The sequence below is a fragment of the Sorex araneus genome, chromosome 2 (genome assembly GCF_027595985.1).
Source record: "Sorex araneus isolate mSorAra2 chromosome 2, mSorAra2.pri, whole genome shotgun sequence".
NCBI lineage: Eukaryota > Metazoa > Chordata > Mammalia > Eulipotyphla > Soricidae > Sorex > Sorex araneus.
This window is the reverse complement of record NC_073303.1, coordinates 274,293,082-274,318,380: the sequence shown is the minus strand read 5'-3', so window position 1 is coordinate 274,318,380 and position 25,299 is coordinate 274,293,082. Positions and strand designations below refer to the sequence as shown.

At 59.3% G+C, this 25,299-nt stretch overlaps 1 protein-coding gene across 4 annotated transcripts in view; it reads right to left on the bottom strand.

Annotated features, from left to right (window-relative positions):
* Window positions 1-25,299, bottom strand: part of MED12L (mediator complex subunit 12L) — a 262,569-nt gene that overhangs the window by 203,234 nt on the left and 34,036 nt on the right. For all 4 annotated transcript variants that reach the window (XM_055129722.1, XM_055129725.1, XM_055129724.1 and 1 more), the window contains 2 exons: window positions 20,118-20,309; window positions 13,376-13,535 (listed from right to left, as the gene is read on the bottom strand). In XM_055129722.1, the coding sequence (XP_054985697.1) occupies window positions 13,376-13,535; window positions 20,118-20,309 (352 nt within the window). The remainder of the gene's footprint in view (window positions 1-13,375; window positions 13,536-20,117; window positions 20,310-25,299) is intronic.

Sequence of the window (25,299 nt, the reverse complement as noted above, 5' to 3'; positions counted from 1 at the left end):
CGGCTGCGTGTGCTGTGCTGCCCAGCAGCAGGCCGGCCCCGCGACGCGCTATTCTGAGCAGCCTGCCCGCCCAGCCTCCCTATTAGCTCGCTCCCGGACGGCGCCTTCTCCACATCCCCCACAGAATAGTTCAGCCTCGGGAGCTAAAAATACCACACATCCCCCCGCCCAGTGCTGGGGAGGGCGGCCGTGCCTCCGACTGCCGACTGCCGGGATCCAGCCGCCAGCCGCCAGCCGCGGCCGGCGTGGGGCTGCCGTGAGCCGCTCGGTCCCCGCCTCCCCCGCTCCGTCCGGCCCGTCCCTTCCACGCGGGCCTGAGCACGCCCGTCCCAGCGGGCGCGGACAGGGCCGGCCTTGCGCTGGCCACCCAGGTCCAGCCCCGGGACCCCGCCTGGTCTGCAGAGCCCCCCCCCCCCGGGAATGAGTCCTGAGCGAGGCCGCACGTGGCCACCCCCCCCCAGCAAACAAAAATGAGTGGAATACAGGAGCACTGGGCCGTGAGGGGCCTGGGGTTCGCCCGTCCATCACCCCAAGGCCCGGGTCCGAGACCAACAGACAGCTGGTGGCGGGGAGGGGCTCAGCTTCAGAGTTCTAACAGTAATTTGATGAGAGAAAGTTCTCATTAGAAACTGAGGGCCGGACAGGGCCGGGTAGGGCGTTTGCCTTGCACGCGGCCGACCGGGTTCGATCCCCAGCATCCCATATGGTCCCCTGAGCACCGACAGGAGTAACTCCTGAGTGCATGAGCCAGGAGCACTGACGGGAGTGATTCCTGAGTGCAGAGTGCCTTAGCATTGCCAGGTGTGACCCAAAAAAGCAAAAAACACTGAGGCACAGCAAGCACCAGCCCCACAGAGAAACTGAGGCACAGCCAAGCGCCAGCCCCGAGGGGAAACTGAGGCCAGGTGAGAGCCCTGCAGTGAGCTCAGAAGCAGGAAAGAGTGAAGTCTGGCAGACACAGACCTGTAGGACGAGCTGTGCCCCCGTTTAACACACACAGCCCTCTGCATTTGTTTTTAATCGGGAAACTTGTTTGCTGTTCCTCTAAGATACCCTGAAAGTTAAGTCATCCTTCTTGTCCTGAGGACAAAGAAACTGGCCTCAAAGTTCTCCCTTTTCTCTCTTGGAGGGGAAGGGCAGACTTGCAAGGTGGTTAAATAAAGTCACAGTCAGGGGCCGGAGAGATAGCACAGTGGGTAGAGCACCAGCCACGGCCCTGAATTCTCCAGGTTCAATCCCAGCACCCCACACGGTCCCCTGAGCCCTGCCAGGAGTGCTCCCTGAGCACTGAGCCAGGAGCACCGCCGGGTGTGGCCCCCAAACAAACAGAATTGCTGTAGTCGTGTTCCAGCGTGTGTGTGTGTCTCTCTCTCGCCGCGGGGTCATGCGTGTGACCCAGAGACCCCACACACGTGCCCGGAGAGAGGCACGAACATCTGGCCTGAGCCCCCGAGGGGCCACGTCAAGGGCCCCCGGGACAGGCACGTCCCAGACTTGGCCACAACCGCCCGGGCCCCAGATTCGAGCTCGGCCACGACATGGGAAACTGCTCAAAGCTCGGGAGGAAGAACTGCCCGGCTCGCGGGTCCCTGGCAGGACGGAGGAAGCGCCTCCCTGACGCCTCCCTGACGCCTCCCGCCCCGGGACGAGGGAAGACACGCCCCTCCCGGGCCCCGATGGTGGGCGCCCCTGGAATTCAACAGCCCACGGCCGAGCAGCTGACTCCCGGGGGCATGGCAAGGGCCGAGGGGTGGACGGGAAGGAGCGGCTGAGGCCTCGTCTGTGGGTGTTGGCGGCTCCGGAACCTTCCCTGACAGGCCCTCGAAGGCGCCCGGGTGGGCCGGGGGCGGCACCCCAAGGGCCCTGCGCCCCGCCTGGCTCAGCCCTGCTGGGAACCAGAGGCCCAGCTGGCCGGAATCACCGGCGGGTCCCTGAGAGCCACTCGGGAGACCCCCGGCCCGGCCCTCCCCACAGACGCCAGGGTCCGACAGGAAACGGGAATCTCCTCAGGGCTGCGGGAATGGCAGCCTCAGGGCAGACGCCTCCCACACGGCCCCCTCCCACGGCCGCCACCCACTGGCCCCTCCCCCACGACCCTTCCGCCCCCTCCCCCACTGCCCCTCCCCCACGACCCCCCACCTACTGCCCCCGCCCACAGCAACCACCCAGTACCCTCCCCCATGACCCTCCCACCCCTCCCCCACCGCCCCTCCCCCACAGAACCCCTCCTCCACGGTCCCTAGACCCCCCTCCCCCTCCCCCACTGTCCCCCTCACCATGGAGCTAGGCACCTCTATACAGAGACCCCCTCCCCCACCGCCCCTCCCCGCTGTCCCCTCCCCACCGTGGGGGAGGGGCCACACAGCCCCCCCCTGCGGCAATCCACGGGAGCTGCAGGACAGGGGGGACGTGGGCACAGAGGGGCAGCAAGGGGCCCAGGGCGCTGACGGGCAGACACTGGGCTGGGCACAGCTTGGTCATGAGGGACACGGGAGCAGGGCCTGGCACCAAGGGCAGGGGAGGGGGGCCGGGCCCTGCAGATAGGGAGGGGGCGGCCCTGGGACAGGTGCACGGACCCGCCACCAGAGGGCGCCAGCTTAACACGCAGGCCCAGAGCCCGGCACCGAGACCCAGACCCCTCACACCCGTCACTCAGAGACCCCGACCCAGACAGTCACCCACTCACTCACCCACACAGAGACACACACAGACACAGAGACACACAGAGACACACAGAGACAGACACACTCACACACAGAGACACACACAGACACAGAGACACACACAGACACAGACATAGACACACTCACACACAGAGACACACACAGACACATTCACCCACACAGAGACACACAGACACACTCACACACACAGATACCCGCACAGAAACCCACACACTCACCCACATAGGCACACAGACACCCAGACACAGACACACACACACTCTCACCCACACACAAACACACACAGACACACCCACACAGTCACCCACATATACACACCCAGATAGTTACTCACACACTCACCACACACAGACACTCACACACAGAGACACCCACACAGACACCCACACAGTCACCCACACCCAGTCACCCAGACACACACGCACACTCACATGCAGTCACCCAGTCATCACATCCACTTACCCACCCAGAAACAACTAGTCACTAACCCACAGACACCCAAACACAACAAACACAGGCACAATCACTCACAGACATCCAGTCAGCCCCCCACACATACACTCACACCCAGACACAGCCACTCTCCACAGACATCCACTCACACGTAATCACACACACACTCACACACAGACACCAGTACAGAGGCTCCCAGACACAATCACTCACACAGTCACCCAGGCATTCACACAGACACACACAGACAGCCCGTCACTCACGCAGGGACACACACAGACACACACAATCTCACACACACAGTCACACACACACAGACACCCACAGACACACAGACACAGTCACTCACCCAATCACCCAGGCATTCACACAGACACACACAGACAGCCCGTCACTCACGCAAGGACACACACAGACACACACAATCTCACACACACACACAGACACAGACACACACACAGACACATAAGACACACACACAGTCTTACACACCCAGTTACCCGTAGACACCCAGCACCCACAGACACACAGACACCCAGACACCCCCAGACCCCCAGACAGTCACCTGCAGACTCCAGACCCACGGGCACCCCCCAGACACCGGGCCAACACGCACAGGCCGCCGTGAGCCAGCCCCGCGAGCCAAACACGGACGCGGGACGGCAGGCCCGAGACCTGCGCGCAGACCCTGTGGGTGAGTTCGTGGGTGGGGGCGCACGACTGGGCTCGGCCGCTGACGCCACACGTGCCCTGCACACCTCGGGGCTGGCCCGGGCAGCACCGGGGCCTGCAGGGGTCCGGAGACGCAGCCTGGTTGGCCAGAGTGAGGGTCCCCCCGGGCGGGGGGACTGATCTCCTGAGCACTTTATTCCTGAATAAAGAAAAACTAAGTGACTCCGCGAGCAGGGCGCTGGCCTGGCCTGGCACGCAGCCGCCTCACGCTGGGTCCCGGTGCCCTCACGGTGCCTGGAGCTGCCGGGAGCCGCCCGGAGCACAGCTGGGAGTGGCCCAAAAACAGAACAAAAAGGAAAAAGAAAGACGCAGGGACTGGACGGAAGGGCTCTGAGGCCTGAGACTGCTTCCACGGGGCGCGGCAAGGCGGGTCGGGGGCCCCCGGGACCCGAGCTTCCCCCACGCCCTGACCCCGTCCAGAGCCCTGCACCCACACCCCCTGCACTGTGCGACAGCCCCGCCGTGGCCCCCCAGAGCCCTCGGCTTAGCCGCCTCGTCTCCCGGGGAGTCAGCCGGGCACGGGGCACGTGCTTCAACCAGGGGCCCCGCTGGCCAACGCGCCAACGCGTCGTTTTTAATTAAAAACAGCTTTCCACGCCCGTGGAATTAACATTCCAGTGCGGGGAGGAGACGTTCCTGCCCCTCTGGGTGGCTGGAAGGGGCGGCCGGGAATTAGGACATGCTCAGGTCCTTGCTGTAGAGGAGCCTGAAATGCACCGCGAAGCCGCCGCCGCGTCTGTCTGAGAGACGGGCTCTGGGGGATGGGGCGGGAGGGGCCGCAGCGGTGACCTTCCCGTGGCGGTTCCCCACCATGGACTTCAGGACTCACAGCGGACGCCCGCTGCCCCTCCCGTCCTTGCCCTCAGCAGCTGGCCCTTAGGAGCAGCCTGCAGGCCTCCCCCCAGCACCCCAGCCCCCGATTTCTTTTTTTTTAATTAATTGATTGATTTTTATGCATCTTATTTTCACAATGTAGTTCACAATAGTTCATCACAGATAATATTTAAACACCCACCCCACCAGTGAGCACCTTTCCACCACAATAAGAGGGAAGTGTGTGAGGGCTGTTGTATTTCAGTCTGGGGCCATCTAAGCCCGTATATAAGAGAAAACAAGCGAGTATGCTAAAAATTAAACAAATGTATATATCAGTGGGCGAGAGTATAAGAGGTCGCGGCTGCACGCTCCAGGAAATACTGTGTCGCTCTCTCCCGGGAGCTTTGTTTTCTAGCCCCTGGGTCTTGGCCGTGGATGAGGTTACATGGCGCTGGGGGCAGTTTGTGGGTGTGACTGCCAAGCTACTGGAAAACCAGGGATCTGGGGGGAGGAAGCCCAGTCCCAACTCGAGCAGGCTTGGAGATCTCAGCCCCCGGGTCCCCCAAATTCCAAGCCCTTCCTCACCCCTCCTTGGATACATGCAGCTGGGACACAGCATGGAGCTGAGAGGAGGCAGACAGGGGGCCCAGCACGCAGCCCCCAGGGGGCCCCATTCCTGGGGCGGGGGGGGGGTTGCTCACTGGGATTTGCCAGCTGGAGACCTCAGCTCTCAGCAGGCAATATCGTGAAGGGCCTGGACAGTCACGAAAACCAGCCTGCCACTGCTGGAGCTTCTCGGGACAGGGACTCTGCGGGGCATGACTCAGAGAGCTCCAATCCGTTACTGACACACGCCCATGGGCCACGGCAGCCACCCCCGCTGGGGCTCCGTGAGCAGCGGGTCACAGTGACCACTGCCCAGCTCACTCACGAGGCGACACTCAAGGGAGAGACAGCGCAGCGGGGGCGGCTGAGCCGGGTTGGATCCCCACCCCCGACCCCCGTGTCCCCCCAAGCACCACCAGGAGTGGTTCCTGAGTGCAGAGTCCGAAGGAAGCCCTGAGCACCCAAAGCAAAAACAAAAACATCCCAGGTTTGATCCCCAGCAGCTGCACCCCGCCAGGACGAAGCCCTGGGCACCCCCGGGTGTGACCCCAAAATGACAAGCAGCAAAGCAAGCAGCCCCCGAGAACTGCCGCCGCAGCCAGCCCAGGACAGCACCTCCCCTGACGGCAGGCTCGGAGAGGAGTGGGGACCACCAGCAGCACCGACAGCAGGAGAGCCCCCCAGGGGACAGAGACGGGCGCAGAGAAGGGCAGGGCCAGGCTGGGACCGCGGCCCGTGTGAGGGGCCAGCAGCCCCCGGCTCCCGCGCCTCCTGCTTCTTTCCTCTGCCCCGTCGTCTCGAACCCTTGAGCCCAGGCCCCAGGCGACGGCCCTCCCTGCTGATGGTCCCGCTCAGGCTGGTGGGGGGCTGCCCCTTCAGCACCCCCCATCACGACCGGCTGAGTGACGCCACACCTCCTGCCTTCCTCTCGGACGGCGGGCTTGCTCCTGCCCACGGGAGGCTCGGCCCGCTCTGGGGCGACCCACAGCTCAATCCTGGCTTTATTTAATGGGGTACCTTGTTTACTTTAGGGGGGCAGCTCCCCTCCTCTGGAGAGGCCTATGCTCTCTCTCTCTCTCTCTCTCTCTCTCTCTCTCTCTCTCTCTCGGATTATCTCTCTCTGCCCCTCTCCCCCACCCTCACCCTCCCTAAATAAAACTACCTGACTTCAAAAATAAAGGCCATTTTGGGGGCTGGAGTGACAGCACAGCGGGGAGGGTACTTGCCTTGCACACAGCCGACCCGGGTTCGACCCCTGGCATCCCATAGGGTTCCCCCGAGCACCGTCAGGAGTGATCCCTGAGTGCAGAGCCAGGAGGAGCCCCTGAGCATCACCAGGGGTGACCCCCAAAATCAAAATAAAGAAAGAAAAATCATTTGGGAGGAAAGCTGTAAACAGACGTGCGGGGAAATGAGTGAGACATCTGCTGGGGACCCCCACACCAAGGGGCGCCGAGAACGGCCGTCGGCAAACCCCCGCCCCCAGCGCCCCACAGGAAGGGCCGATGGCGGGTCCAGACTCGCGCCCGTGCCAGGGGCACACGTGAGGTACAGGAGGGCAGAAGCCTCCGCCCACGGCCGCCGTCAGGGCTGCCTGAATTTAGAGCTCACGGCGACGGCAGAGCACGCTGGACAGATGGACGGACGGACGGAAACCCACGCGGCATCACGAGGACCACAGAGCCCCCCGGGGCGGCTCCACTGCCCCTCGCTCTGGAGTTCAGTGACCACAGGGAAAGAGGCGCGTGCCATGGCCCGGAGCAGCCGGCAGCCAGCGACCAGGCAGACGTCCCGGCAAAGGGACAAGGCGACAGGCAGGAGGCAGACTCCCGGGAGCAAAGCCGCCTCTCTCCCTCTTCCTCCTCCTCCTCCTCCTCCTCCCCCTCTTCCTTCTCCTCCTCCTCCTCCTTCCCCTCTTCCTCCTCCTCCCCCTCTTCCTCCTCCTCCACTTCTCCCTCCCCCTCCTCCTCCTCCTCCCCATCTTCTTTTCCCTCCTCCACATCCGCCTCCTCTTAGTCCTCCTCTTCCCCCTCCTCCTCCTCCTCGTTCTCCTCTCCCCCCACCCCAACTTCACTGCAGTGTTAAGGGACAAACCCACCTGCCACACCCACTTGGGAACCGCAAGGAAGCCCTCCCAGAGCCTGGGACCTGCCTCCATGCGCTTCTCTCCATCACCAGCAGGTGTCGCCCTCTGGGGCCACTAGCGCAGGGGGAGGCAACCCTGGGCGGGAGAAAGTCTGTCCCGGGAGCCCAACCAGTCCTGCCCGTTATCTACCAGGGCCAAAGCCAGGGCAAGCTGGGGGTGCAGATAAGCGGCCGCACGCCGGGGCCAGGCGGTTATTTCTCCGGTGCCAGTAGCTCCGGAACCAGGCCGGCTCCTCTATTTCGGGGCGGCGAGAGCGGGGTGCTCGGGCGGGCTCAGCAGGGAGGCGGGAGGGAAGCTGGCTGCTCGCCAGCCCCCCAGAGTGACGGCTCCCGGGACCCCACCGACCCCGCCCTCCGCTCCCGGCCAGGCCCCGGGCCGTGCTCTCCACCCCCCCCCCCCCCGGGCCGTTTCCTTCCCCGTTGTCCTGGTGTGAGAATTTGTCCAAAGATTTCTCCGAGCACCCGGGAAGGCTTGTGGCCGTCCCTCCCTGCTCTGGGTGGGGACCCTCCTGGGGGGGCCCTGCAGCGCCCCCGCCCGGGCGGTGCCCGTCTGATCTGCCTGCGGCAGGCCGGGCGGCCACTCGCCCCACCCCCTCACCCGCAGGAAACACCCTCCAGGGGGCCTGGTCCACGGCTGGGAGCTTGTCACTTGTTGCGGGCGGCCGGGGGGTTGTGGTGGGGACAGAGAAGAGAGCAGAGGAAAGGCGGTGGGAGCTGGGAATGAGCACTGTTGGCAAGAGCTGGGTGCTGGAGAGTAAAGGGTTACACGTGATGCCCGTCCAGCACCTGCACTGCAAACCACGACGCCCAAAAAGAAAGAGAGAAAGAGACAGACAGAGACAGAGAGACAGAAAGAGAAGAAAAGTACCTGCCACAGCGGCAGGCTGGGGTGGGTGGCAGGAGGGAAACTGGGGACACTGGTGGTGGGAAACGTGCCCTGGTGAGGGAACAGGTGTCGGAACATCGACTGAAACCCACTGGAGCACTGTCGTCCCGTTGCTCATCTAATTGCTCGAGCAGGCACCAGTAACGTCTCCACGGTGAGGCTTGTTGTGACTGCTTTTGGCATCTTGAACACGCCCCCTCACGGACAATTTTGTAACTCTCAGGTGATTCCATTAAAAAAAAAAACTCAAAATAAAGGACCCACCCCTCAGAGAAGCCCCCGAAGCACCGAGACTCCCTCCCGGGGCTCAGCGCGGGAGATAGTGCAAAACACGCGGCTCGGTCACGCGGGATCACGGGCCCTTGCGACTGAAAACGCTTTCCAGACCCGAAAGAGCGTTGTCGGGGCCACGTGGCCATAAAGCCGCGCCAGGAAGGGACCGGCCAGACAGACCCCGGGCGGCCCCGCCTCCTCCCTCCTCCCAGCGGGGTGGCCGGGCATGTGCGGCGCCCTCCGACCCCGCGTGGGGCGACGCACGCTGGCGTGTCAGACCCGCAACAGCAAGGCCGCGTCTACACAGCCGAGCACTGCCCAGAGCACGGGGTGAGCTGCCTCGAGAGGCTGAAGGGGCTGGTGAAGGCGAAGGGGCAGCAAGTTGAGAGGGAGGCGGGGCGGGGCGGGGGGGGGGGCAGATGCTCAATGTGCAAAGTGCTCTTCCCGAGGAGTTCACAGAGCCCGGCCCGTTCCCAGCTGAGCGCAGGGCCGGAGAGACGGTACAACGGGAAGACATCTGCCCGGGACCCGTGTGCACACAGCGGACCCAGACTTGATCCCCGGCACCCTGTAGGGGGCCCCGCCACGCCCCGCCAGGAGTGCTCCCTGAGCACAGCGAGGAGTGCCCCCCAAGCAGTCCCGAAGCACAGCCAGAAGTTCTTCCCGAGCACAGCCAGGAGTACTCCCTGAGCACAGCCAGGAATGTTCCGTGAGCACAGCCAGGAGTGTTCCCCGAGCACAGCCAGGAGTGCTCCCCGAGCACAGCCAGGAGTACTCCCCGAGCACAGCCAGGAATGTTCCCTGAGCACAGCCAGGAGTGTTCCCTGAGCACAGCCAGGAGTGCTCCCCGAGCACAGCCAGAGATGCTCCCAGAACACAGCCAGGAGTGTTCCCCGAGCTCAGCCAGGAGTCCTCCCCGAGCTCAGCCAGGAGTGCTCCCCGAGCACAGCCAGGAAAATGAGTCAGCCCGAGCAGCGCCCAGAGCCAGACAGACGGGGGGCATGAGGCCTGATCGCTGGCACAGCAGCGGCTGCCTCCTCCCTGGCAGCAGGGGCAGGGGAGAGAAGGGCTGTCCCGACGCCCTTTTGCCGGCTAAATCCCTCCCACGCGGGCACCCGCGCCCGGCAGCGAGAGCCGCACGCCCCGACGGGACCAGGGCGGGAACACGGGCGGGAAGGCGCTCCCAGGACCCGCGCAGGCGCGCTAGACGCAGACCCCGAGACGCCGGCAGCGCGTTACTCACGCACCTGCAAGCCCAACGGGGCACGAGTGGCCCCGAGTTTCTCACGAGAAACAGTCAGTCGCCAGCAGGGGCTGGGGCTGACGGGGAGCACTTTAAATGGAGAGTGAGGCCCCGCCCGAGGCTCAGCCCAGCCCGGGGCACCATGGCCCGTTTGCCCCCCAGCGCCCTGGAGAGCTTCAGACAGCCCCAGCGAGGCCCCCAGTGCCCGGGCACCCACGGACACAGCTGCCCCGTCCTCCCCTCCCCCGCGCCCCATGGGGAGCACCCGCTGGAGCACTGGAGCACTGCCCTGAATTCACTCGGGGGTCCTGGCTGCCCCCCAGCCACACCCGCTGACAGTCCCTTAATCATCCCGCCGATCACCTATCCCCACGCCAACTCACAGAGGCAGTCTCGAGAGCAGGAGACCACAGAAGCCTAAATTACAGCCGGCCCAGGACACGACCGCGTCCCGGAACCCTCGCACCCAACAACTAGTTAGTAGCAACAGCAGTAAATACAGAAACTGGTTAGAAAAGCTCCGACGCAGAAGGAGGAGAGCAACCCCCAGCCACACCCCCCAGCCGGCCCCCCAGAGAGCTCCCGGCAGCCAGAGGGGGCGGCTCCGTCCCAGACAGAACCGGGCAGGGCCCCGGGGGAGACCCAGCCAGCACCGGCCCTACAGCTGCTCCAAGGCTTCAGAGAGAACATGCTGGAACAGCTAAGGAGCCCGAAGAAGCACTGATGCAAGGACAAGAGGACGTGAGGTCAGGCATGAGGAAACTACCTCGGGAAGTGACATTACTAGGGAGTTTGGGAAGCGAAGTAAGAACTCAACGAACTCTCAGGCCAATGGGACAGAGTCCAGAGACAGATCCGCTGGTAAACGGACAGCGACTCTTTGACAAGGGAGCAAAATCTCAGAAGTGGAGCAAGGAAAAGCCCCTTAAGCAAACGGTGTTGGGTTAACCGGTTGGTCACAAGCAAAAAGATGAAAAAAGAATTCGGACCCCTTTCCAACACCGTGTATACAAGTAAAATCCAGATAGAGTAAAGATCTTGATATCACGCCGGAATCTGTACATTATATTGAGGGAAACATAAGTAAAACACTCCACTGAAGCCAGCGGAGTCTTCAGTGATTCGAGGCCACTGGCCAAGCAGACGAAACAAACATAAACAACCGGGACATCCAATAAAGAAGCTTCAGCACCACAAGGAGAAAAAAAAGGGGGGGGCAGAATAAAAAGGACACCCAGGGATGAAAATCGGGAGAGAGCGTTTCCCACCGCTCATCTGATAAAGGATTAATACCCGACATAGATAAAGCAGGGGCGTAACAAGAAACAACCACTCCCTCCCGTCAGAAGATGGGGGGAACAAGACGAACAGAAGCTTCCTCAAAAAAGACATCCAGAGGCCGAAAGGTGTATGAAGAACGCTTTGTCACTTGTCGTCAGGGAAATGCAAGTCAGAACTTGCATACTGAGATACCACCTGGCACCAGAGACTGGCACCCGGCCGAGAGAACAAAAATAACCAGTGCCGGCGTGGAGGGGCGGAGCGGGGACCCTCACTTGCTGCTGGCAGGAAGTGGTGGCCCAGCCTTTTGGGAAAACAACACGGTTACTCTTTGGACAACTAGGAACCAAGCTCCCGTATGGCCCAGAAATTCCACTCTGTGGCAGCTACCGCCAGGGCCCCAAATCTCCGTCCAGGAAGGACCTTTGCACCCCCTTGTTTACTAAAGCCCTAGTCACCACCGCCCAAATCCAGACACTACCCGACATCCGGAACAGACGGGTGGACAGAGAGACGACGGCCTACTTTAGTCATTAAAAAGCGCACGGAGAGGGCTGGAGCGATAGCACAGCGGGGAGGACGTTGGCCTTGCATGTGGCCAACCCGGGTTCGATTCCTCTGCCCCTCTCGGAGAGCCTGGCAAGCTGCCGAGAATATCTCGCCTGCACGGCAGAGCCTGGCAAGCTCCCCGTGGCGTATTCGATATGCCAAAGACAGTAACACCAAGTCTCACAATGGAGACGTCACTGGTGCCCGCTCGAGCAAATCGATGAGCAACGGGACGACAGTGACAGTGACAGTAGAGGGCTGGCAAAGCTTCCTCCAGAGCTGGCATGAGGCCGCCAACCGGGGTTCCAGTACTGGCCAGGCCACGGGCACTGGGCGACTCGGGGGTCACTCTGCGGTCTGGGGTCCCTGGGGTGCCACCAGAGCACGGGACCGTCCAGGCTGCCATCAGGAGGGGGTGAGAGCGGCTCACCAAGTATGCCGCCAAGGCACGGGCCTCAGCACCATGCCAGGAGCACTGCCACCACCGTCACCCCGGCCCCCGGCATCCTTGGCCACCACAACGGCCCAGGGCGAGGCGGGGAGAGGCCAGGGGCAGGGGTCCCTCTTTGGTTTTCCTCAGGAAATGACAGGCTGGGGGGAAGCCGTGGGCCCCAGGCAGAGCCCAGGAGCACTGTGGGAGAGCAGCAGCCAGCCGTGGTCCCCGTGGGTGCTCCCCTCCCTTCCCCCCGGCCATCCGCACACCCACCAAAAATGCAGTTCGGGGCCCTGTGAGGCACGTTCTCCTGCAGGGCTGACACAGGTACCGGCCGACCCACGCGGGCAGCAGGCCCTGTTCTGAGTCTCCCTCGAGGGCGTTTCTTCGCGGCCCCGGCCCCCGCCCTCCCACTCGCCCTCGCCTGTCCCTGAGGACGTCTGCGAGAGGAACGGGGCGACTCCAACCCAGGCGGGAACATGACAGACGCAGAGCAGCACCGTCTGTGTGCGCGGGTGCTTGTCCGTGCATGTAGCCCGAGGAGCGCGCCCCGGGACAGGCACTCGGGCCCGCACGCCGGAGCCAGGAGCGCAGGACAAGCAGAGGCCGGTCCAGCCGGAGCCCCAGCACAGTGGGCCGGGCGCTGTCCCTGCACGTGGCCGGGCCTGGCTCGATCCCCGGCACCAGGAGAGACCCCTGAGCACAGAGCCAGGAGCAGCCCTGAGCACTGCCACATGCAGAACAAAAATAAGGTACAGATCTGCCGGAGGGGAGTGGCCCGGGGCCTGCGGCACGTCTCAGCCCGGCGAGCCCCACAGTCGAGCACGCGGGCAGCCCTTGCCCGGGACTGGGCCTGGGCACAACAGTCACAGAGGGAGGCGGAGAGGGGAGAACACGTGCCTGACCGCTTTCCAGAGCCGACAAACTCCAGGAGGCCCCGCCTGGCCGGGGGTGTGCAGACGGCCGCATGCCGAGGGGCCCTGAGTGACACGCCCAGGACCCGCACACAGCCCGGAGGAGCGTGGGGAGGAGGGAGCACTAAGAAGCCGGGGCGACGGGAGCCGGCGCTGGGGGGACCCCCACATCCTGGGGCAGGGGGCGGCCGGCCCAGCGGCCACACACAGGGTCTTCCGTCCAGAGGAAGGGCCGGGCAAGTCACCACCCGGACCCCGAGGCCAGGATGAGTGGATGCCGGGGAGGCCCCAAGGGAGACGCATCGGCCCACAGGGGTGGGGAGCACTTGGCCCGGAGCAGGGGCCGCGAGTGGGGCTCACCCAGGTTGGGGTCGATGGCCTGGCGCTTCTTGAGCTTGGCCTCGGAGACGGCCGAGTAGTAGGCGCAGGTCATCTTGATCAGCCACGTGGCCCGCACCACGGGCACCGAGTACCGGGCCAAGTACACGAACACATCTTCCTTCTTGCTCAGGATGGGCACCTGGAGAGGAAGCACAGGCCGAGGGTCATCCCGGGTCCCGTCCGTCCCTCGGTCCACCCGCAGGGAAAGGTCCCGGCAGTATCCGAGAGGGTGAGAAGGAAGCGGAACCTGGGGCCCGGGAGACAGTACAGAGGCGAACGGGGCCGCCTTGCATGCCGAGACCCAGGTTTGATCCCCGGGACCACCTACAGTCCCCCGAGCATAGCCAGGAGTGAGCCCCGAGCACCACCAGGAGTGAGCCCTGGACACAGCTGGGTGTGACCCAACTTCCTCCGGGAACCCCCCAAATGTGCAACTTTTGAGGGAATATAGCTCCATGGTAGAGCTTTGCACATATCAAGTTCTGAGTTCAAGATCCAGTTTTGCTTTTTATAAAAAAAAAAAAAAAGGAAAAACCATATTGCTTTTTTTTTCTTTTTGGGCCACACCCAGCGATGCTCGGGGGTTACTCCTGGCTCTGCATTCAGGAATCACTCCTGGCGGTGCGCGGGGGACCATATGGGATACCAGGAATCGAACCCTAGACTGCCGCATGCAAGGCAAACACCCTCTCCGCTGTGCTATCGCCCCAGCCACACCTAAGCCCATAGTAAATAAAAGCAAGACTCTGGGGCTGGGGAAGCTCAGCAGGCTGCGTGCTGCCGCCCACAGGAGGGCCGGGCTCCGTCCCTCCGTCCCTCCGGGAAAACCATCCCCACGACACGTCAGCAGGGCACGCTCCTGAGCCTGGCAGCCTCCAGCCTCCAGCGCAGCTGAGAGTGACAATCTCCAGAAAGCTGCTAAACGTCAGGCCAAATTTGTTGTTGTTTGTTTTGCTAAAAAGCAAACCCTGGCGATGCTCAGGGGTTCCTCCTGGCTCTGCGCTCAGGAATTACCCCTGGCGGTGCTCAGGGGACCCAATGGGATGCTGGGAATTGAACCCGGGTCGGCCGCGTGCAAGGCAAACACCCTACCCGCTGTGCTATCTCTCCAGCCCAAATTTTAAGAGGCTAAAAAACGATGGGTGAGTTGGCGATGCCGAATGACGCCGGCTGGAGAGGGGGCGCCCACTTACTCGGGGGTCACGAGTAGGCACCGGGGGCAGCGGGTTCACCCTCCCCGGCCGCAAATGTGCCACTGGGCCCATCGGACCCCCGTTTTCCACGCCATGGTTCAAAAGGGTTGATTCCACTTTCCCAGTGCTCCTCAGGGAGGAAGGTGGGCGGGGGGCAAGAGGCCGGCGGCACCCCCCTACCGGGGCAGAGTACCTGACGAGCCCAGTGCTGGCCGCCCGCAACCCCCACTATTCGGGGTTACCTCTCCGTCCTGGTCATCTCGCCCAGGACTGGACTCACATCTAACCTGACACAGCACCCCCCAAGCCGGGCGAGCCAGAGCCAGACGCGTCCAAGTGATGGACATGCTGATTGTCCCGTGGTCACTTTCACAGGTTTCTCCGTAAAGCCACGGCTCTGACTAGCTACGGGGCGTCCTGGACACCTGGACACCGTGGTCAGCGCCTCTCAAAGCCCGGGCTTCAGAGCTGCTCGCCGGCTCCTGCCCGTGTCTCGGTGCCTTGGCTTGGCTTCATTTTGTTTCGGGGCCACACCCGGCGGTGCTCAGTGCTGACTCCTGCTGGCTCTGGGCTCAGGGATCTCTCCCGGTGGTGCTCAGTGCTGACTCCTGCTGGCTCTGGGCTCAGGGATCTCTCCCGGTGGTGCTCAGTGCTGACTCCTGCTGGCTCTGGGCTCAGGGATCTCTCCCGGTGGTGCTCAGTGCTGACTCCTGCTGGCTCTGGGCTCGGGGATCTCTCCCGGTGGTGCTCAGTGCTGACTCCTGCTGGCTCTGGGCTCGGGGATCTCTCCCGGTGGTGCTCAGGGCTGACTCCTGCTGGCTCTGGGCTTGGGGATCTCTCCCGGTGGTGCTCAGGGCTGACTCCTGCTGGCTCTGGGCTCGGGGATCTCTCCCGGTGGTGCTCAGGGCTGACTCCTGCTGGCTCTGGGCTCGGGGATCTCTCCCAGTTGGTGCTCGGGGACCATATGGGATGCCAGGGATCGAACCCGGGTCTGCCGGCTGCAAGGCAAACGCCCTCTCCCTGTGCCATCGCTGGCCCCCTGGGCCCTTCTCCCCTGACCCGCTGGGCAGTGGTGTTTCGATTCTTAGAAACATGAGGACACGTTCTCGGGGCGCTAACAGAGGATCCCAGAATTTATGGCGCTGAGTATTCTGCCCGGCCCTTTCAAAAGAGCATTTTTTTCACCTGCCAAACTCCGAGCTGCGGGGGCTGGAGCAATAGTACAGCAGGTAGGGCATTTGCCTTGCACGCGGCCAACCCGGGTTTGATTCCCAGCATCCCACATGGTCCTCTGAGCACTGCCAGGAGTGATTCCTGAGTGCAGAGCCAGGAGTAACCCCTGAGCATCGCCGGGTGTGACCCAAAAAGGAAAAAAAAAGAAAGAAAGAAAAACCAAACTCCGAGCTGCTCCGAGGCTGAAATTCAGGCAGCCTAGTCCGTGTCTGCGATGCCCTGGGCCCAGGTCCTGTATTTCATAGGCTCATGGAACTGTAGGCCATGTCCTCCCCTCCCCCGCCCCGAGGCAGAGACAAGGTCCCCGCGAAAGCAGAACCAGGCGGGGCTTCACGCAGCAGAGGCCACCGTGCAGACCTCAGGGCTACGCGCTGACAAGGACGTTTCCCGGGAATGACCCTGCGGGGCACAGCTCTCCCCAAGCACCAGGCTTCCGGGTTGATGGACAACCAGTGACACCAGGACTGAGGAGAGCAACGGCTTAAATAATCAGCCAAGTGGCCACTTTCCCCCCAGTACACAGTGGAAAGGATCAGGGTCACCGCTGAGCCGCGAAGGTCAAGTTCCCTCTCCTTGGGCCTTATCAAAAGACAGGCACATCAAAGCCTCCAAAAGAGGCGAATGCAAAAAAAGAAAAAGAGCCTCTCAAAGGCGCATTATTAATAGCACCTTTCATGGCTGCCCAAGGATTTCTTTTTGAACGGCAATGACAGGAGGGAGGGAGAAAATTCTAGAACACGTGACATGTTTGGTGAGCAGACAAGTGAGCCATAGTTCACGCCAGGCAAAGCTCGCATCCTCCGCCCCGACGGGGAGCATCGTCAAGAGCCAGGGTGCCTGATCCCAGGACTTTCGAATTCAGACAAAGGCAGAAGTCAGAAAAATATACACAAGGGACGAGAGGGCGTGAAGGAGGGAGTCACGCGCTGACGGCCTGGGCCCACCAGGAGGACGTGGACGCCTGCTCAGGACAGACCTTCAAGTGATGGATTCCGTGGGCGGCCGAGAACCCCTGCAGCCGAACCTGTGGCCACACCCGGAGGCTGGAGGTTCCTGAATCAGTCACAGCTGCCTCAAAGACCCCCCACCCAGGGGGTGCTGGAGCAATAGCACAGCACATAGGGCGTTTGCCTTGCACGCAGCCAACCCGGGTTCAATTCCCAACATCCCCTATGGTTCCCTGAGCACTGCCAGGAGTAATTCCTGAGTGCAGAGCCAGGAGTAACCCCTGTGTATTGCTGGGTGTGACCCAAAAAAGAAAAAAAATAAATAAAAATAATAAAAGAACGCCAGGAACCAGCAGCTGTAGGATGCACCAGCTTCCCAGCCACGCAAACCTCACCCCGGATTCAGCCCCTCTCCCTACACCGGGAAACCCCAGAGGCCACAGTCAAGCCACCAAGACCGTGTGTCGGGCTATTGTCGTCCAAAGGGAGACAGGACAACGGGCAGGGGACTCGCCAGGCACGCACTGACCTGGTTCCATCCCTGGTACCACATGCAGGGTGGTATCGCCCTGGGTACCACCAAGAGTGATCCCTGAGCACAGAGCCAGGAGGCCTTGGGCGTGGCCAGGTGTGGCCCCACTGGAGCGGCACTGTGACACCACGAACCCGTCCCCGACTCCCTGCTTGGGAATCGACAGGACCCCCCGGGACGGGGCGGGGCGGGGCGGGGCGGGCCGGCGGGCTCCTGGCCCACATGCAGTCACAACCAGGCCACTGCTGGCCTCCTGGCAGCTGGAGACTCCGAGGGCCGGGGAACTTCGGAGAAACGCCAGCCCGGGTCCAGCAACCCCATCTGGCCCGGACAGGAAACTATTTTGAACTCCAGACTCGGGCCATCTGATGACTCAGGGTCTCAGCGGGCGGCAGGGATGAGGTTTTCTGGGCTTACGTCATCCCCCAGAGGAACACCGGGGACGAGAGGAACAGCCGAACTCTCGGACTGAGCCGCTCGGAGGATGCTGTCTGCCGCCCAGCTCTGCGGAAGCCCGCACCAGCTCCAGACGGGAGACGTGAGCAGAGGGAGGGGCTCAAGAAGTGGAGTCAGGGACGAGAGAGAGAGACAGAGACAGAGACAGAGACAGAAACAGAGAGACAGAGACAGAGACAGAGAGGATAGTGGGCAAGGCACCACATCCAGTGCCCTAAGCACAGAGCTGAAAAAAGCCCCCAACTCAGCTGGGTGCAATGGGGAGAAGGGAGGGGAAAGGAGGGGAGGGGAGGGGGCAGGGGAGGGGAGGGGAAGTGAGTAGTTCCAGATGCAAGTCAATGGTTTTATAAACAGCGTCCTGGGCCGGAGAGACAGACGGGGTGTTGGGCACTTGTCCTGCACGCGGCCGCCCCAGTTTAATCCCAACTCGGGCCCCAGCACCCCTTATGGTTGCCCGGCAAGCCAGGGACACAGCACGCCCCTGGAAGACCCCTGAGTATCTCCAGTGTTGGCCTGGGGGCCCCCAAGGCCCAAGGGGGCAGCCGGGCACCACAGGGGCACTGCAGCGCTGGGCCCTTACACTCAACAGCTGGCACGGCTGGCCGAGAAGGGCCAGGCACACCGTGTGGGAGACGACGTGGGCCGGAGGAGACGCTCGCCCCGGAAGGGAAGTGCAGAGGGGGCGACCAGCACGGCTGGACCCCCTCAAGGAGCCCCAGCAACTAGAACCCCGGAAACCCACACCGTGAGGCCAGGGCGAAATCAGGCGGCGGGAGCAAGAGGCCGTTTTCAGAGCTGCTTCAGAAAGCCAGCAAGCCTCCCAAAGGAGGTCAACTTCGCCATGGATTTGGACCAAACTGGTGCACAAAAGCTTCAGAGCGGGGAACAGGTGAGGGTCCAAGGAGGGTCCCCTGGACCACGAAAGGGTTTCCCAGGAAGGCGAGCAAAAGCTGAGTGGGTCCCGGGAAGACGTGAGGCATCAGAGAGCAAGATCAAGGAAGGCGCTAGTTCTCTACATTCAAAAGCATCTCATGACACTTGCTGTATTATTGGGGGGTGGGGTGGGAAGAAGGATCGGGCCACGCCATCCAGGGCTCGGGGGCTATTCCAGGGAAATCTGGGGCTGGGGATGGAACCAGGGCTAGTGGCACACAGGACAAGCAAGCACCGTAGCTCTGGGCTATCTCTCCGGCCCTACGGCTAATCACACTGGAACAGTGGGAAAGATTGTCCAGTGAAACACAAGTTGTTTTCCATTTGCGCAAAATGATCAAAAACAAAGACCTTTAAAGGATCCCCTGCGTACACATCTCTAGACCCCTTAGGGAAGCTGGGAGCAGGCTGGAGAGAGTCAAAGCGTTTGTCTTGCACCAGGCTGAGCTGGGTTCAGCCCCTGGGCCACTGCATGTGGTCTCTCAAGCAGGAGAGACCCCTGAGCACATGGGGGATGATCCAAAACAAAGCAAAAACCTGGGGGGCTCTGAATATATGTGCCTATTTTGTTTAAAAAAATTTTTTTTAAACCTTGCAAATAAGCTGTCCAATCACACATACAACTACTGTCTTTTTTTTTTTTCTTTCTGGCTGGACAGAGGGAGGACTTAGCTGGGGTTCTTGGCTTTTAAAGACAAGGAAATTACATGGAGGCAAGAATTTCTGGAGCAGAGAGATAACACAGAGAGGCAGGATGGGGAGGCAGCCTGTCTTGCATGTGGCCACATGGGTTCCATCCCTGGCACTGCACAGAGTCCCCCACGCACAACCAGAAGTGACCGCTGTGCACAGAGCCAGGAGTCGCCCCTATGACCCAACAGGTGTGGCCCAAACTCCCTGGCATCCCCCACCCCAATACAAAAAAGAAAGCAAAAAGTTCTGTCACACTGTTGGGACTCCCAGCTAAAAAACCAAAGTGTGATGGACAGGAAGAGAGGTTTGATTGTCTGCGCAGGGGCGCAGGCGGCGGCCTGCATAGGCCATGGTTTAGTTTCTCGAGGGTCTGTGGACCAGAGTGGGGGGGATACACAGGCCATCAACCAAACATGTGGCCAATCACTCGGGCTGGGGGTCTGGGAGAGCGACCAGGAGGATCTTTAGCTAAATCTCCTTTCAAGATCTTCCTCTCTTGGGGGCTGGAGCGATAGCACAGCAGGGAGGGCGTTTGCCTTGCACGCGGCCGACAGGGGTTCGATTCCCAGCATCCCATACAGTCCCCCGAGCACCGCCAGGGGTGATTCTGAGTGCAGAGCCAGGAGTAAGCCCTGTGCATCACTGGGTGTGACCCCAAAAGCAAAAAAGATAAAAAAAATAAAACTTCCTCTCTGGCAGGACAGAATGCAAACCACCTACGAAACACTTCATACCTTTTTTGCCAGAATAACCAGTGGCTTGTTTCCGGCCAAGTCCGAGAACCAGCTGTGGATGGCGCTCTGCGAGCGGGCGGTGACCAGCCAGTAATTGTCTTTCGCGTTCACCTGGGGCTTCTTCTTCCCGGTGTCCTGGAAGGTGTTCAGCTTCAGCTTCTCAGCTAAGATGCTGCTAAAATAAGCTCCAATCTGCGGAGAGAAGGGGGGGGGCGGGAGGAGAGGCGCGACAGGTGAGCGGCAGGAAGGGTGCTGGCAAGGTAGCCGCACATTTTAATTTGTTCGAATTACACACCCTCGAGCCAGCGCCAACAGGGGTAAGGAGACAAGCCGAGGCATCCAGATCGCCGTGTGCTAACACAGTGCAAACCCTCGCACACCGCCGCAATTACGCCCCGGGGGTAGTGATGGTGCTGACTGGTCTAATCCTTTCCGTTTCACTGATTTGGGGACCACACCCGGGCATGCTCAGAGGTGCCAGGAGCAAACCCAGGGCTCCCTCGGGCAGGGCTGCCCTCCAGTAATTCCCTCAGTCTCCTGGTTCCGCGATTAACAAGTGGTTCAAGGAAGAGAAGAGTCTTAGAAAATCTCTGGCAAGGTGAAATTAATGGCTGTCGCACTGTCATCCTGTTGCTCATCAATTTGCTCCAGCGGGCACCAGTAACGTCTCCACTGTGAGACTTGTTGTTACTGTTTTTGGCATATCGGATACGCCACGGGGAGCTTGCCAGGCTCTGCCGTGCGGGCGGGATACTCTTGGTAGCTTGCCGGGCTCTCCGAGAGGGATGGAGGAATCGAACCCGGGTCGGCCTCGTGCAAGGCAAATGCCCTCCCCGCTGTGCTATCGCTCCAGCCCCGAATAAAGAACAAGAAGCAGCGGCTGTCAGCTGCTGCCGCCATCCCCAGCAGTGCCAGATCCCTCCTGGAACGGCACGCCCCGGCGGAGAGAGAGTTTCTCAGCCGAGAGGTGCTCGCCTGTGAGAACAGAATGTCTGGTAATCACACAGTAATCGCTTTTCTTCTCGTTTCATCTTAATGGCGCATATTTTTGGAAAGGAAACTCTGTATTTACAACTCGGTGCTTTCGCTAAAAAGAGTCTGGAGAAATTTAATTCATTTCAATTGGCAAATTACAAAAGGTTCAATTAAGTTAAGAGTTCCTCCGCAGTCCCTGATTGGGCAGCTGCTCCCCGTGCGAAGGCGCCCTTCCAGAGCAAGCGGGGTGGCCCGAAGCCGGGGTGGCCCGAAGCTGGGGTGGCCCGAAGCCGGGGTGGCCCGTTCTGGGTGGCACGAGCAGCCACAAGAGCCTCTGGGAGTGACTTGGGTCATTTTAGAGCCCTGAAATTCAGAGAGGACCGAGGGGGAAGGGGGAAGGTACCAGGAGGATGGGGATAAAGCAAGACCCCCAAATTAAGTGATAAGGGATCGGAGTGACAAGGCACTTGCCTTGCATGTGGCCAACCCAGGTTTGATCCCTAACATCCCAGATGGCCCCGGAGCTCAGTCAGGGGTGTAATTTGGGGTGTAATTAATTTCACCTTTTGCCAGAGATTTTTCCAAGGCTCAGCCAGGAATAAGCCCAGAGCACTGATGGGTGTGCCCCCTCCCCCCAAAAAATTTTTCACTGAATATATAGAAAACTGAGGTGAACTTTTTAAATTAATTTTAATTTTTAAAAAGCCGTGATTTATAAAGTTGCTCATTATACTGTTTCAAGCAACTAGTGTTCCAACACCATCAGTGTACTCTTCCCTTCACCAATATACCCAGGTTCCCCCCCTATCCTAACCTGCCCCCTTAGGCACATAAGAAATTTACTTTATATTGCTTATTCCAACAAAACTGCAAAAAAAAAAAAAGGGAAATAGCATGAGCAGAAAATAAATCAGTAAGAGCCAATTTGTGATTACTATATGACTTTGCCTATGTAAGTAAGAAAATTACAACCATTTAGTACAATAAAATGCATATTCTCATTTACATATATGAGTTTTCAACTCTGGAATCTAAAGTATATTACATCAAATTTTATTTTATATGTGGATCTCATTATGGTAATAATCATGTCTTATATATCATTAATAAATTTGTAAAGCAATTCTATATTAATATATTTTGGAATTGACATGGAATAGGTAAAGCCTACATATGAAATTTCCCCCCCTTCAATGTTTCCATTTAAACACTGTGGTTTACAAAGTTGTTCATGATGATTTGTTACAGGAATTCCCTATTCCAATACCAAACACATCGTCATTACATCTCTCCACCATTGTCTCCAATTTTCTCAACTGCCCCTTAAACCGAACCCCCAAACAGACCCTCAACAATTTCTTTTATACTGCTTGTCATCAATAATTTTTCTAGCAGAGTGATCAAAACACACTTCCTTAGGAGAAAAGTATTGTAAATTGTCGTATCTCACCATGGAGATACATTGAGTCCTCATAAGAGAAATCACTAAAATATTGTTACAGGTTAAGCCTTCTGTGTTTATGCTTTTTTAATCAAGACTGGTGGCCTTCTATGTTACATCCCATCCAATCTGACGTGTACTCCTACTGCGTTGCTAGTGGGGTGGAAACTGGGATGTCTCGTGCCCACAAATGCGACGCACATTGCAGGAAGTTCAGAATTTTTAAGGGGATGGTACATCTGGAGCAAAATTTATTACGAGGTGGTGGCTTTGGGGTGTGGGCGTGACTGTCAGGGCTTTTGGAAGTACTGAGAAGTGGGGGGAGGTAGCCCCTCCCGACACCAAGCAAAACCTTGAAAAACTCCAAGAATATAGAGGTTTCAGTCACAACCTCGAATACCTGATTTTTTCAGCAGATTTGTTTCTGGGTGGGTTTCGGTCCCCCCAACAGTGGAGTTCGGCCAAAGGCATAGCAGCAAATTTGGAATGTGGGTGTCATCGGCTGCCGGAGTCCTGTGTGAGCAGCCACTGGGCTGACCCGCCCCCTTGAGGGGGCCTGGGTAACTCAGCCATCCTCGGGTGTCCAGAGAAATTTGGGGGGGTTGCTGATCTCTTTGGAGATTTGTTAGAGACTCTGGATCAAGGCCAGTAGGCGAGCTTCCATGGCCATAGTACTGGAGCTGAGGTGAATTTCCTTTCGGGGGCGCTACTGAATGCAGATTCAGGGCCACTCCTGACTCTGCACTTGCGGGTCACTCCTGATGGTGCTCGGGAGACCGCAAGTGGTGCCAGGGAGGGCCTGAGGTTGGCCAGATGCCAAGCAAGCACCTTAACCCCTGTATTATCTGTCCAGTTCCTGAATTTTCAAGAATTCTGTTTCCTGACTCCTTCCACAGTGGGTCATGACCCCATCCAGGGTCCCGTAACAGAACGGAGGAAGTTGGGGGGTATGCCACCAAGTTTTTGTTTTACAATAAATGTATGACTTAGTATCAGTAATTATTTTATTTGTAGACCTCTTTATATATATATATATACACACACACACACACATATATATATATATACACATATATATGATATGGAAAACTTTCTCGGGAGAAAAAGGGGTTGGGAAAGACTGATGAAGCCCATTCTCCTTACGCGGCCAGAAATGCTGTCATCAGAGGCAAACGGTGCTTTCTAATAAATACCCCCCAAGAAGGCCAGCAGACAGTGGCCACCACGATTGAAATAGAACCCCTGGCCTGGCAGAGCAGAGAATTACCGCCTCCAGAATGTTCCTGAGTCAGTGAACAGTCAATAGGTTAGAACACAGAAGCAAGAGCTCAGTTTAACTACCAGGGTGTTTTTTATTTTGGGGGGATTTTTTTTTTTTGCTTTATGGGTCACACCCGGTGATACACAGGGGTTACTCCTGGCTCTGCACTCAGGAATCACCCCTGGCGGTGCTCAGAGGACCATATGGGATGCTGGGAATCAAACCCGGGTCGGCCGTGTGCAAGGCAAATGCCCTACCCGCTGTGCTATTGCTCCTGCCCCACTACCAGGGTGTTAAACTAGTACACCCGCTTGGAGTTTTCCAGTGTGAGCTGGCACTCTGGATTCTCTCTGTGGTGAGACAGCTCGGTGGGCTACGCACCTCCTTGGCACAGAGAGGCTCAGGCTGACTTCACAGCACCGCCAGGAGTGAGCCTCAAGCACAGAGTCAGGTGTGGCGTCCAAACCGACCCCCCCTCCCCAGCACGCACGCACACGCGCACACACACACACACACACACACACACACGTACGCACATACGCACACACACCACAAAACTAGAATGAATAGAAGGGGGAAAATGTCTCTGGGCTGAAGAAACAGCACCGAGGCATGGCGCTTTCCTTGTACACAGCTGCCCTCGGTTCAATCCCTGGCATCACATAGGGACCCCCGAGTACTGCCAGGAGTGACCCCTGAGCACAAAACCAGGAGTAAGCCCTGCACACCACTAGACATAGCCCCGAAACAAAAGGGAAAAAAGAAGTCTATAAGCTTTACTTTTTTTGTTATTATTGCTAAATAACTTCCAAGCAAATGCTGGAAGTATGTGCTAACAAATGCAAAACCCTAATAGAACCAGCTGTTTCCAAAGATGCACTTTTGGGGCCAGAGCGATAGCACAGCAGAGAGGGCTCCTGCCTTGCACTTGGCCAGCCCGGGTTCGATTCCCAGAATCCCTTATGGTCCCCCTGAGCACCACCAGGAGTAATTCTTGAGTGCAGAGCCAGGAGTAACCCCTGAGCATCGCCGGGTATGACCCCCAAAAAAGAAAAATAAACGATACACCCAATAATTGCAAATTTTTTTATTTTAAATTTCTCAACTGATATTTGGTCTTTTTTGTTGTTTTGTTTGGGGCCATGCCTGTGGTGCTCAGGAGTCACTCCTAGTGGTGTCCAGGGGCCCGTACATGGTGCCAGGTATCAAGCCAGGCTTGGCTCAATGCAAGGTAAGAGCCTTCACTGGCCCTGATACTTGGTCTTTACAGTACATGTACGAAACACCTACCATGTAGATGGTATCCTACTTAAAGGTTCTCGCGTTGCAATTGTGATTTTTAATAACAGTAAACAATACTCGAGAAATAAAATAGACTTGGGACTAGAGCAATAGCACAGCGGGTAGGGCCTTTCCCTTGCACGCAGCCAACCGGGGTTCGAATCCCAGCATCCCATAGGGTCCCCCGAGCACCTCCAGGAGTAATTCCTGAGTGCAGAGCCAGG